At 45.3% G+C, this 12,871-nt stretch overlaps 1 protein-coding gene across 1 annotated transcript in view; it reads left to right on the forward strand.

The window, feature by feature from the left end:
• Positions 1-12,285, forward strand: part of LOC147728417 (uncharacterized) — a 30,387-nt gene extending 18,102 nt beyond the window's left edge. Inside the window, exon 2 of the mRNA XM_086963796.1 lies at positions 11,937-12,285. Within this exon, the coding sequence (XP_086819922.1) occupies positions 11,937-12,285 (349 nt within the window). The remainder of the gene's footprint in view (positions 1-11,936) is intronic.
• Positions 12,286-12,871: the final 586 nt, after the last annotated feature.

The following is a 12,871-nucleotide window of genomic DNA, read 5'->3' on the forward strand; positions in this document are numbered from 1 at the left end:
AAAACATGAATCCTCATCAGGAGAAGATAGATGAAACTGCAAAGAGGTGTATCTCCACAAACAGGGGTACTTTCCCTTTACTAAACGAAGTATGCGCTTCTATGTTTGGTGGAGATGTCTTCGTATTTCTCTCCATCTATAACCTGTCACCAAAATAGACTGGAAACACACTCCGGGGAAAAGGCAGTAAGCCTGTTGCATATTACTAGGTTATATGGGGAGGGCCCCGGGAGATGGTGGTACCCACAGCATAAATAAGCCCTGAAGGGATACCTTGTGTGCCCTCCACCATTTTTCATATATAGGCCCTTGGCCAACCCAGGGTGGTGGGTTTGTTGGCCGTATGGATTGGTTGGAATGAGCCCAAAGGGGATGCATCCCAGCTGGTTGGAGGAGGGCAGCATGCTGGGGTGGGAGGAGGAAAGCGGTCTGGCACTGCAATGAAGAATAAAGTAGTTGACCCTGCCACAGCGTTGGTGGTGGCCATACTGGAGTTGAGATAGGACGAGGAAGGGTGGCATGAGGAGGAGAGGAGGTTGAAGGAAGTGGAGAGTTTGGGATAGCAGGTCAGGGCATTCACTGGAGAGCAGTGAGGCAGGGAGGGCATGGAGGGAGGAGCAGGGCCAGCAGTAGGACATCAGGGGGAGGGGGAGAAGCGGAGGTGAGAGCACTACAGAGTCAGGGTGGGTGGCATTGGTTGTGGGGGTCACAGAGCAGGGATTGGAACAGGCAGGCAGGGATACTAACCCTGCCAACCCGGACCTACCTTTGGTCATGCAGGTACGTCACAACGGCAGGAGTGCAGATTCAAGAAAGTCTTATGTGGCTCAATGGCCCCCAGAAGAAGAGATGGCAGAGTCTAGCATAACCAGCCAGAGGCAGACATAGGACAGTGAGATCTCTGCCACACAACGGTCTGGGTTGGCCTTGGCAGTGTAGCAACCCAGATAGGTCATTGCCATACCTGGGACAGAGGGTCACCATTTGGCACCAGGTATGAGGAGAGGACAGGTAAGACATCTCCTTGGTACTCCACGATGGCACGAAAGACCAGACAGCCTCTGACTGGGTAAGGTTGGATACACAGGGCAGGTTACCCACAGGTGTATGAGAGAGTGTTGACCCTCATAAGCAGTTGGCCTATATTGAGAGGAGTTTGGAAAAAGGGGATCTGGTAGAAGACAAACCCAAGGACGAAGAACGATGCCGGTGCTGACATGGGGCATGCAGGAGTTTCACTAATGTTGTGACTAGTATGTTACAGGAAACGTGTGGCGATTGAGAGACTCAACATACAGTGAAGGTGGACTTGGAACCCTTGCAGCCGGTTAGGTGCTATATCCGATGCCGAGGCCAACCTTGATGCCAGGTAAGGGCAATAGTGGGGGGCGATGAGGGGGGTCAAGAAGAAAGTGTCCATTGGGGTGGAGGCTGGGGGAGAGAGGGACAATGACGATGTCCGGTTGAGAAAAGGTTTGTACGTCAATGACCCAGGAGTGGGGATAGACACACAGACATTAGCAGCAGCAACGGTAGGGACAAATCCAAGAAAGAAGACGGGGCCAACCCCTGTGGGGGAGACTGATCAAGGGTCCCAGGTAGCGTTCATAATGTCAAAGGTAGGAAGCAACAGGGATGGAGTCTGAGAGTCAAAAAAGGGACAGGAAGTGGGGGCCAGGGAGAGTAAAGAAATTAAGATTAAGAATCCCCCATGTAGGGGTTAACAAAACACTTCAGCACCCACTTAATGCTGGCTACCAAAAATATGGAAAGGAGAGAGTGTTGAAATGCTGAAGCTGCTCCACAGCAAGTTGCAGGCAAAGGAGGGTTCCAAGGAAGAGAAATACGAGCTGTCTAAGTGGCCCAAGGTGCTGGCAACCATAGAAAATTGGACAGCAGCATTCTTGATTTTGGGAAAATACCCGGAAATACCCGGAACAGTGTGTGTTCATTTTTACATATATGGATGTGATCAGAAGGGCTCAGATTACATACGCGGGTCAGATGTGGTATCAATATGATGAGAAGTTTTGCGTGCCTTTGGCTTGGGTTCCTGAAGTTAAGTGGGGAGAAATTGACAATGATCTGTGGCATCAGACAATGGGCCTTGAGAAATTCAGTAAGACAATATTTACTGCAAGTGGCCATCCACTGGTTTGTCAACCATTTCATCAGCGTCCCACCAGCGGGGAGGTGGAAGCAGGGAAAAAGGCACAAGGGAGTGCCCTTTGGACATGCTGGGACTTCATCAAGACAGTAAGTACAAGGGAGTACTGTAAGTTTCGGCTGCAAGTGTAGAGGGAGACATGCACTAGTATGTGCCTAGTGTGTGCTATGCGGCTCGAGGTAGTAGTCAGGAGCGACAGCTTGGTCAGTGGATTAAATACCAGGGCTGGCTGGAGGGCAGCAGAGTAATCAGGTATCAGGAAACACAGGGGGACACGGTGAGCATAGGAACATGGTCAAGGGTTCATATACCAAGTAAAATGAACCTCCTAGATAGCTGGTTGACCTTACAGCACAAAAGAGAGGACTCAGAATTGTTAAGTGCAGATTTTTGGCACGCGGCCAAGGGTACTTCTGTGGGTGCACCACATTAAATTAGCATGGTCACACAAACAGGTGATGCAGGCAAAGTTCCTAAAGAAGGTACAGGAAAGCAGGATGGAGGGCCCATTTAGCTTGAGCCAATGCATGAACTGATAGTGTTGCCTATTGGCATGGTTGCAAAGAAGGAGAGGGGGCAAATTCAGCTTATACAGCATTTGTATGGCCAGAGGAGGATCAGTCAATGATTACATACCAGAAGAAGGGGCGTCTGTATTTTATTTGTTGTTGGAGGTGGTAATGACCTTGGTGGAGCAAGTAGTCCTGGGGTTTTGATGGCTAAATGTGATATAAATTCAGCTTTCTGGCTATTCCCAGTACACCTAGAGGTTTTTTAGTTGCTGGAGATACAGTTTGATGGGTTCTGGTATGTGAGCAAAGCCTTACCCCTGGGTTGCTCCATATCCTGTGCGCTGTTTGAGCAATTCAGTACATACTTGTGATGGACATTTTTATGTGGCAGACAGGAATGACCACCGTGACACACTACCTAAGCGAATTTCTTTTTTTGGTTCAACACGGTTCTGCGGATGGTCAACAACAGTTGGAACGTTTTCAAGAGCTCATGGGTGATACTGGGCTCATGGGTGATACTGGGGTGCCTCTGGATTTGGTATTTATGGAGGCTCGCCTCTCGGTGGATAATAAAAAGTCCATAGGCAACTACTTCTTGACACAATGATACAAAGGCCAAAGGTAAAGGTCAGGGAGATCCACGTTTTGCTAGGCCATCTCAACTTTGCGTACAGGGTAGTGAGGGCTGGGAGGACATTTTACAGGTGGCCAGGTTTGGTTTTAGCAGGGCAGTTGCTGCCTCATCACCACATCAGATTGTCTGCAAGCACGAAGGAGGATTTACGTATGTGGTGCCGGCTTTTTAAAGAGTTCAATGGCACACCAATGGTCACCCCACAGGACCGGTTTGGGACATCCACTCCAGATATATTCAAATGCTGCTGGAGGACTGGATTTCAGTTTGTACTGGGGTGCAGGGGGTACACAGAAGAGTGGCCTGAGGATTGGAAGTGGGGGCAGAAGCATTGCCTTCCTGGAGTTTTTTCCACTGGTTGTGGCAGGGACGCTTTGGGGTGTGGAAATGCCAAAAAAAAGCTATTGTTCAGAATTAACAATATGGCGGTGGTACACATGGTCAACAGACAATTAGCATGAGACAAACAGGTGCCTAAACTGCTGAGAGTGTTTGTGGTGGGTTGCTTGAGAAACATGGCCAGGTACGAACTGGGGATGAACGATGACATTGTGGATGCTCTGCCTCGTTCACAGAGAGTTTCCATGGGCTTGCCACAGAAGCAGACAAAGTCAAGATATCAATGCTGGCAACAATGTGGAGCACAGGCAAAAAATGATGCTTCAGTTGGTGGTAGGGACTCTGGCAGGCTTCACCAGAAAGGTGTGCACGCAGGCTTAACAGGGGTTCTTAGACAGTAGGGCTAAGTGGAGGTCAGAGGATTGGCTCAGGGAGGAGGATGGTGTTCAATACATGCTGGCACTGATTGAAATGGTGTTATCCAGAATCCCGATTGCAAGGTAACTGTCAGTTATGGCATCTTTGGGCATGCTCCTGTGGGGATATGTGTCATCAGCCAGGCATCTGGGAAGGAGGATGCTTTAGGGTTGGGCATGAGAAACAGGTCACCAATCTAGACTTAGGAGGCCATTGTCATAACAACTATTGAAGAAAGTGGTTGGGGTTCTGACAGATATATGCAATGACAAGAAGGAGACAATTTTGTTCTCTACGCTAATGTCTTGGATGTTTTTGGGGGCCTACAGAGTGTCCAAAATATTGGGACTTGGGCAGCAGCAGGGTTTGAATGAGAGGATGTTGGGGGCAGGTATAATAGGTTGGGGTTGCTCATTCAGCAGTCCAAGACCAGTCAGAGGGCCAGGTTGAAGACAGTATTCTAGCAGCCATACCGGCACACATGAAGTGGCAGTTTACAGGCATGTGGGTGGCATGGGGGGACATCTTTCCAACTTCTAGGGGTTTTGAGAAAGGCACTATAAAAATTGGGGGAACCTGTTGTAATACGATTTAGATTATGTATGAATTTCCCAATTCATGCCCTTATATAGGTATATTTCACTTTGCCCTTATATAGGCATAGAAATCCAGTCCTTATTTAGGCTTTGTCCATGCTAACCAAATACAGGCATGTCTACTTACATCCATTCATCTATGTCACAACAAGTTCCAGGAAAACAAGACTTTTAAGCCTTTAGGACTTGCCCTTGCTTGGATATTGATTTCTCCAATAACTCATTTATTATGCATGAACATCTATTCCTTAGAGGTTCATGTATGACGTTCATATGCCCGACTTCTATGTCAATACTGGCATTCCTAAACACCTTCAAGATATAAATATACCTTCACTTGCTATGGCAAGGCACAGTGCGGTTCAGCTACCTGCTTGCACGACGTGGCTCACCACAGCAAGTCCAGAAGGAAGTCATCTCCCCAACTGATGCACTGACCAGACGCTGTCATCCTCCTTGCCGAGAATCCAGCTTCAGTGTTTCTGACTCCCCTTGAGGGGTGTTAGAGAATTGAGTCCTGGGAAAGAGATACCAACCTCTCTCATTCTAAGGTACGGAGCTGATCAAAATGTAGAGAAACTTTTGGCAATTCTTGGCAAAACTAAACTAAACTAGACTATAGCTAAAACAGCACCTACTTCTTCCCTCGTACTACACTTAGGTTAGGTACACTGGGGTAGGATTATTTTAGAAGCACCAGTTGAGTATTTTAGCCTGTGTTATTTATGAATGTATTTTTATATATGTCATAGCAATAGACCATGCTATTACAGTATTATTTTATATTACTGTTTACGCTGTACGCATTATACCTCGCATTTTGTCATACAATTGTAGCACTTCATATCTCTTGCAGGAGATATAAGGCTGTTCAATAAACCCTTTTTATTGAAACGCCTGTCTCTCTATTTCTGTGCAACTCTGTAGAAACGAAGCATGCACAATTGACCGAGTGAAACTGTAATCTATTGTTTCCACAACTCTGAAGATATTGTTCCGACTCTAAGGGAAACAAAGTGGTCATGTTTATGCAGTTGTCAGAAACTAATCCCTTCTTGTTCAGTCGAGAACATTTCTAGTGACCGCTGAGTTAACTGGCACACACAAGTAATTAAGTTTAATGTACTCGATGGAGACATGCTGACCTCAGTCCTATGTCAAATCTATAGTGTATATTATTCCAATGCGCAGAGCCTATCAGGGATTTAGGAACTACACTACCAACCGTCGGGGCAGTACGCCACACATTCTTTCAGGATTGGAGTGGCCACAGAGGCGGCACGACAGGGATGGGGCAGGGGCAGGATTATGCAATTGGATAGGCGGTCATAAAGTGCTTTCAGCGCTATGTGAGGTTGGGTCAAGGGAAAAGCTTAATGTGCAAAGCTTGCTTTGTATCTCATATACACCATTATTTCCAGGTGCAGTGACTGGTCTGGAGTCTGTAGAACTCGCAATTTGGGTAGTAGGACATTCATTTGTCAAATTGGCAGAGCGGAATGAGGTGCAAAAGGAGCAAGGCACCAAACTTAATTTTGATATTCAGCAGTTTAAAGTGTCTTGGCATGGCGCTTGGCAAAGGTGGTATGCAGTGGTGGGCACTGTTGCAATGTTTGAACAGGTTGTTGAGGAGGCACACATGTCCCCATATCCTAGTGCTCCCCTTTGGGGAAAAGTACATGGTAGAGAAGAAGGAGTTACCCTTATTGAAGGAGATGTAAGGGGACTTATTAAAAATCAAGAGACAGTGGGCAGTCAGTGTATAGTGAGGTCTAGTTTTGTAAGGCTAAAACCTAGGATAAATATGTGATGTGCACCTGTTTTCAATAAAGCAGCCTTTTTCATACACTAAAACAGCAAGTTTGTGGTCTGTGCTGCTCTCCTTTATGCCAATGGGCGTTGAGAAGCAGCCAACCTCAGGATGTGTGTGACCTCTGGGTATTTTGGCAAGTGGGACAGCCCATTCTCTATTTGGGCTGCTTTTGGGCTCCCTTGCTTGGACTCGCGGGGGGATATATAGCTAGCCATTTCCTGACCTGACCACCATTTTAGGCAGTGTGACACAGTGACTGGTGTTCAGGGTAGTTTAAATAATTCTTCCCTCCCACCCTCTCCTCTAGAAAGGGTCTTTTCCCAGCTACTTTGGGATGGAGGCAGTTGTTGTTGAGCACAGGTGCGCAAGGGGAGATGGTTTGTAAATGTTGTGGCTTGAAGCAGGTGCAACGCGGTTGTCACTTAAGGTGCTAGATTTAGATGATTGTGGTGAATATAGGTGAATTAGGACAATGTGGGTGACAATAAAGCTAAACCTGTAGGAAGTAAGAAGTTAAAAGTTAAGGGTTACAATGCCTAAATTGCTAGATGCTAATAGACGTAGGTGAAGGTTGGAAGGGAGTAAAAGGCAGGGGAGGGGATGTATAAGGGAGGGGGTGATGACATAGGCAATTGGTGTATAGTGAAGTCTAGTTTTCTAAGGCTAAGGTCTAGGGTAAATGTGTGATGTGCACCTGTTTTCTATAAAGCGGCCTTTATCATGCACTTAATCAGCGAAACTGTGCTGCTCCCCTTTATGCTAAACATTTGTATGCAACTAAACAAACCTATGTCAGAAGGCCTGGTTCGCTAATGTATGACGCAGCTGATAATCTGTGTAAGGGATTCTCTGTCGTCATATCGTGTTTCATTGTTTGACTTCAGATGTGGCCAACGGCGAAGGGTGTTATTTACAGTTAAGTTTACTTTCCTTTCCTTGTACTAGACGCCGACTCACAAACCCCGCACTTTTTATGGCGTTTTATGGAAATTGTGACCCACTGTGAACCCACTCTTCATCAGCGCCTAAGGTTTTCGAGTGGTTTTTTGGGCTGGACAAAGGGCCCTTGACAAGCCTCCTGTGAATTTTGCTGACACGTTTCTTTCTGTATATTTTGTTTTACTAGTACTCTGCTCTGGAAAAAAAGAAACGATAAAGGAATGCTTTGTTACATGGAAGGAGCACAGAAGGCTCACTGATCTCAAATAAGAAGCATAATTGACAACATCTACAGGACAACTGGTTTGAATTAACTAATACAAGTATGACATTTAACCAATAACACAACACATGTTATTTTCTATCACAGCAGAGGTTTACCTTCTCATAGTCTTTTATTTTTTAATGAAATTGCCTTGAGGTTTTATACATCACATAGCTCGAAAGAAAATATGGCCACCGGCTACACGGAGTAAAGAGGAGCCTGTTTCAAATAGATACATAGGTTAGGAAGTGCTGAAAATGCAATAAAATGTCCCTAGGAAGGGGGTGCGTCAACCAGGAGAGGGCACAGTCTTATGGGATGCAGTTGTGTGGGGCGGAGTCATTGAGAACAGGGTCAGCTTCAGCGCTGGTGGCACCCAGTGCCAAAATCTTTTTGGGCTCTCTCCCATGACTTCCTACTCCATGGATTCCCTTGCTGCCACCGTGCAACGTAGCCCCTCATCTTTTCGAAGCCCTTCTCTCACATGCATTCTATTTGATTCATGGCGCTCCTCATACCAGTTTAAGGTGTCAGAGCAGTTTACATCACACCCACATTATACAGAGCCACCGAATCATGTGTGCATATATCAGTCTAAAGGAAATGTTGCAAAAACAATGAAGATTACAAGGGGTAAAAAGGGATCACATGTCACCAATACAAATTGGATTTAAAACGTACCACGGTGCTTGGGATTGGCATTACTAATAAGAATTCATTTGTACAGAATTAGCCCTTTAGAGCAACATTAGCCTAGTGAAAGACTGGGGAAAACATATGGTTCCAACCCTGTGCCTTGCAGTTTGCATGCAGCTCTTTGATAGCAGTTCATAGGTCACTGCTTTATATTAAGATTGTAACCTATGAACTGCAAGTAGAAAAAGGATTTCTGGGACAAAATCAGTAACTCACTGAGCTTTCCACATACAATACAGTTCTATGATCTGCATTCCTGTAGCTTTATCTCACTTCTGAAAGTTTTTTTCATGCTAACTTTCTCCATTTATCACTATTTATCATTTTCCCATTCCATCTTTCTCATGTTTTGTCTTTTTCTCTCTTGAGCTGTATCAACACCTGAAGATGAAAATTAAGAACTGGTCCTGAAAAATAAGCGCTGGTGCCAACCTCCTTCTAACACTCTCATGGCAACTTTTACTTGTCAGAGCCCTTCCACCCAACACCTGTAGGTTAAACAGCACTATTGTAAGCAGCAATCAGCTTCATAGTACTCTTGAATCAGATGGAAACACATTGGCCTGCTTTAGTACCTCATGTTCCCACAGCATTTTCAAAATGAGCACATCACAGATCTAGTCCGTCTTACCGTTTATGAGGTAGGAATTGTTTAGTTTCCAGTTTGCATCTTTGTGCATGTTTTTACTTATTTATTTAATTTTATCACATGTTATCAAGAAATCAAACTCCAACCTGTGCACAAAAGGGTCGTTGAAGCCTCAAAGGCATTGAAGTAGCAACAATAGAGGGATAAATACACACAAATCACAGAAAAGCTAGTGGGGAGATTACAGACAATAAGGAGTTGTCTAGTACCAACAGTATACTCAAGCTTCAATAACAAGCAAGCCCACCACCACGACTACTACCACGAAGAGTGGTGATAGGGAGGCCTTTCTTGATGACTTCCTCCATTAGTCATCCTACCATGGGAGTTGCATCCAGATTACAGACTTGGACAGGGATCAGGATGTGCTTTACCTGCCAGTCCCAACACTTGCCTTTCAACCGAAGGGAACCGCGATGAATAGGAGAAGGAGTATCTATAGAACACACTGCTATCCACCTAGGGTATCTTGGCTCTAAATTACAACTCAGAAGGTGATAAACAAAAACTTATAGGAAAATATCCATGTTTTAAGCTGTTTAAGAAAGGACAGTATAACAGATTGGGAACTGAGTGCCAATGGATTCAGATTCCATATTTTGAGGGCTAAAAAGTCAAGGCCTGACCTCCTCGCCAGGATTTGCAAATCTTTGAAATTAAGAGTTATTAGTACTGCTGGTGAAGGCTAGTTGTTACATATAAAAATGATTTATGAGCAGAGAACCTTGAAACCTTGAAAGCTTACTACTTGTTTTTTAGAAGCCAGGGAAATTTAGGAATGTACTGACAAGTGGACATCCTCAGAAGAAAGCCAAAAATAAGCTGCGGATGAAGTCAGGTATTAGGGTTTACATAGTAAAGCGTGTTACCATAGCCCAATCCAGACACTGCAATAGATTAGACAATACATATCTGACAGCTAATATGAAGTTGGGGGAGGAGCTTGCAAAAAGTCCTCCTTGTATCAGAACTTTGCACCTTTGCGGTCAGCCATATTTTTAGACTTTGACCTGGTGTTGCACGACTAGATGTCTGCAAATGGTGCTTTGATCGCTTAGGTACTAGATTTCACTTTAAACTTTAAACATTCATAACTCTAGTTTGGATATGTATTGTTTGGGTGTCAATTAATTTATGAAAATGTACTATATTTTTCTACATTGTTGGGGGATTTTTGTGTTGTGTTTTCCCTTTTTCTGTTTGTGTGCTGCATAAATACTTTACACATTAACTCTAAGTCTGGCTGCTTTTGTGCCAAGCTACAGAGGGTTAAGCACAGGTTAAAATAGTGACTTATGTGGTTCACCTTGATAGTCATTGTGGCTGTTGCATAAATAGGGATTACCTCCCCCATTCAACCAACAACCCAATTTCTCACATTGGTGATCAGTGGTGGGGTCCAGGGATTGTGTTTATGCAGTACCATATAGTGATTTGTGTAATGAAATGAAATTAAATGAAAAGAATCTTATAACGCGTGACTTAGCACGAAGGCATCAAGGCGCCTAACAGAAAAAAACAGGTAGCAATATAAAAGTAACTACGGGTACGCCCTTGCAAACAGAATGATCCCCTTTAAATCATTTGACATCAGAGATGATATCTTCTTAAATTCTTCTAAGTTTTCCATTGCCTGTTTTCTCCTTTTTCTAAATGTAAATGCCCTACGTTCCTGTTTTTTGAAAATGGAGATTGAACAGATCGAATTTGACACCCTCACCAGGGCTCAGCTGTTGAAGCTCTGCAAAGAGAAGAGTCTGAAAGTAGACAAGAATGCTGCCAACTTGGATCTCCAGGTAGCCCAGTTAGGTATGGGCGAATTTTGCGAATCTCGCGTTCGCGAATTTTGCGGATTTGCGAACACGCAATCCGCAAAATCCGCGAATTCCCGCGAATTTGCGTTTTTTTTTTTTTAAGTTCGCACGGGTTTCTGCAAGTTCGCGAGGGTTTTGTACAATTTCGCAAATTGCGAAATTGTACAAAACGCGTGCGAACTTGCAGAAACCCGTGCGAACACAATGTGCCCAGTAGGGTATGTGCCTCTTGTGTGAATAAAAGGTCAGAGAAAGATCAGTTCATCAGATGAAGAGAAAGAAGCTCCTGGTCACAGGAACAGCACGGGTATTGCGCTCGTGAAAGTCAAGGATGCAAAGCCTATCCAGCATCAGAGCTGATTTTCCACGGTAGATTTGGGAAGAAGGCACACCTGTCCAGCCTCGACGACGCTCACGATTGTTTTTGGGCTAATGAATGAGTCACTGAATTTGAGCATCAACTAGTTCGAGCGACCATGTGTGTGTTACTATGCAATCGCCCCGAAGGGCGCAGGGGTCCCTTGAGTGAGCTGCAGACCTGTGCCCAGCCATGCAACTATTTTACAATGGCGCCAGCAAGCTGCCAGCGCCGTTGTAAAATAGTTACAAAGTTAGCTTGCACAGGAAGCACTTAAATAAAATAAAGCAGCACCTGCTTCGTTTTATCTAGTGGTTCCTGTGCAAGCTAACTTTGTAACTATTTTACAACGGCGCTGGCAGCTTGCTGGCGCCATTCTAAAATAGTTGCATGAGTGGGGGTTCAACTTTTGAACCCGTTACGTTCGCGGATTTTTTTTTGCGGATTTTGCGGGAAATCCGCAAAATTCGCGGATTGCGGATTTCCCAAAAATCCGCAAAATCCGCGAGCGTAACGGATTTCCCGCTCACACTTACCCACAGTGCCTTTCAGGAAGTGCAGAGATTGAAGTCCACCTCAGGAGGGGAAGATGACGAGGAGGCAGGAGCACACTTGGAGGAGAATGAAGCAATTGAGGACACAGACCTGGCTTCTGAGATGTAAGGAGAGCCCACCCCAGCCCTGGTGGATGCCTAGTATGCCCAGGATGGGACAGGGAGCTGTGTGTCTGGCAGGAGTCTGTCACCAGAGGATCTGGAGAACAGGAAGGTGGAGAGGGAGCTCAAACAGCAGCTGGCAAAAAGAAAGGTAAAAGCAAAGGAAAGGAAGGCTGAGAGACTGGCTATGGAGGAACCAAGAATGGTCCATGAGACCAATCTCATGGAGCTGGACCTGAGAGCCAAGCAGGCAGAGTACAGCAACATTGATGGCAGCATACCTTTAGTGCCCACTGGAGACTTAAGGGTCCACATACCACAAGTGCTGGTGCACAATTATGTGGTGGGAGATGATATACACAATTGGTTTGCTGCATATGAGATAGATCTGAGGGTACACCAGATTCCAGAGGAGTACTGGGAGTAGCTTATTGAAACACATGCTTTTGGTGGGGAGGGACACACTTCTCAAGCTAGATGACCAGACAACATATGCCCCCATGAAAGCCATACTCGTTGCTAAATTTGGGCTGACCCCTCAGAAGTACTGTCAGATGTTTAGCGACAGCCACAAACTCCCAAACCAGACTTGGGTGGATTTCTTCGATTGCTCTAGCAAAACATTGAAGGGCTAGGTGAGGGACAGCACATTTGATGTTTGTATAGGACGTACAACTTGATATTGAGGGAGCACAAGCTCAATACTTGTTTTACAGAGCTACACCAGTACCTAGTAGGTAGCAGGTTTACTGACCTGAGGAAGCTTGCTGAGGAGGCAGATCTGTGGGTCAACACTAAAGTGTTGAAAAAGTCATCTTGTGGGCACTCCCAAAAGAGTGGCCAGGGTTCCCACCAGACGAAGGAGGATGCAGGTAAAAGCAGCTGGAGTTCTCTCAAGGCCCCCAAAGTAGTTCATAGGGGAAAGGGTCCCATTCCCAATGTGGCTACCAGAATAAAGGTTTTGTTGACAAGAGCACTAAAGAAAGAACACTGGTACATTTTTCCACTCTGAG

Source organism: Lissotriton vulgaris, chromosome 3_1 (assembly GCF_964263255.1).
Source record: "Lissotriton vulgaris chromosome 3_1, aLisVul1.2, whole genome shotgun sequence".
NCBI lineage: Eukaryota > Metazoa > Chordata > Amphibia > Caudata > Salamandridae > Lissotriton > Lissotriton vulgaris.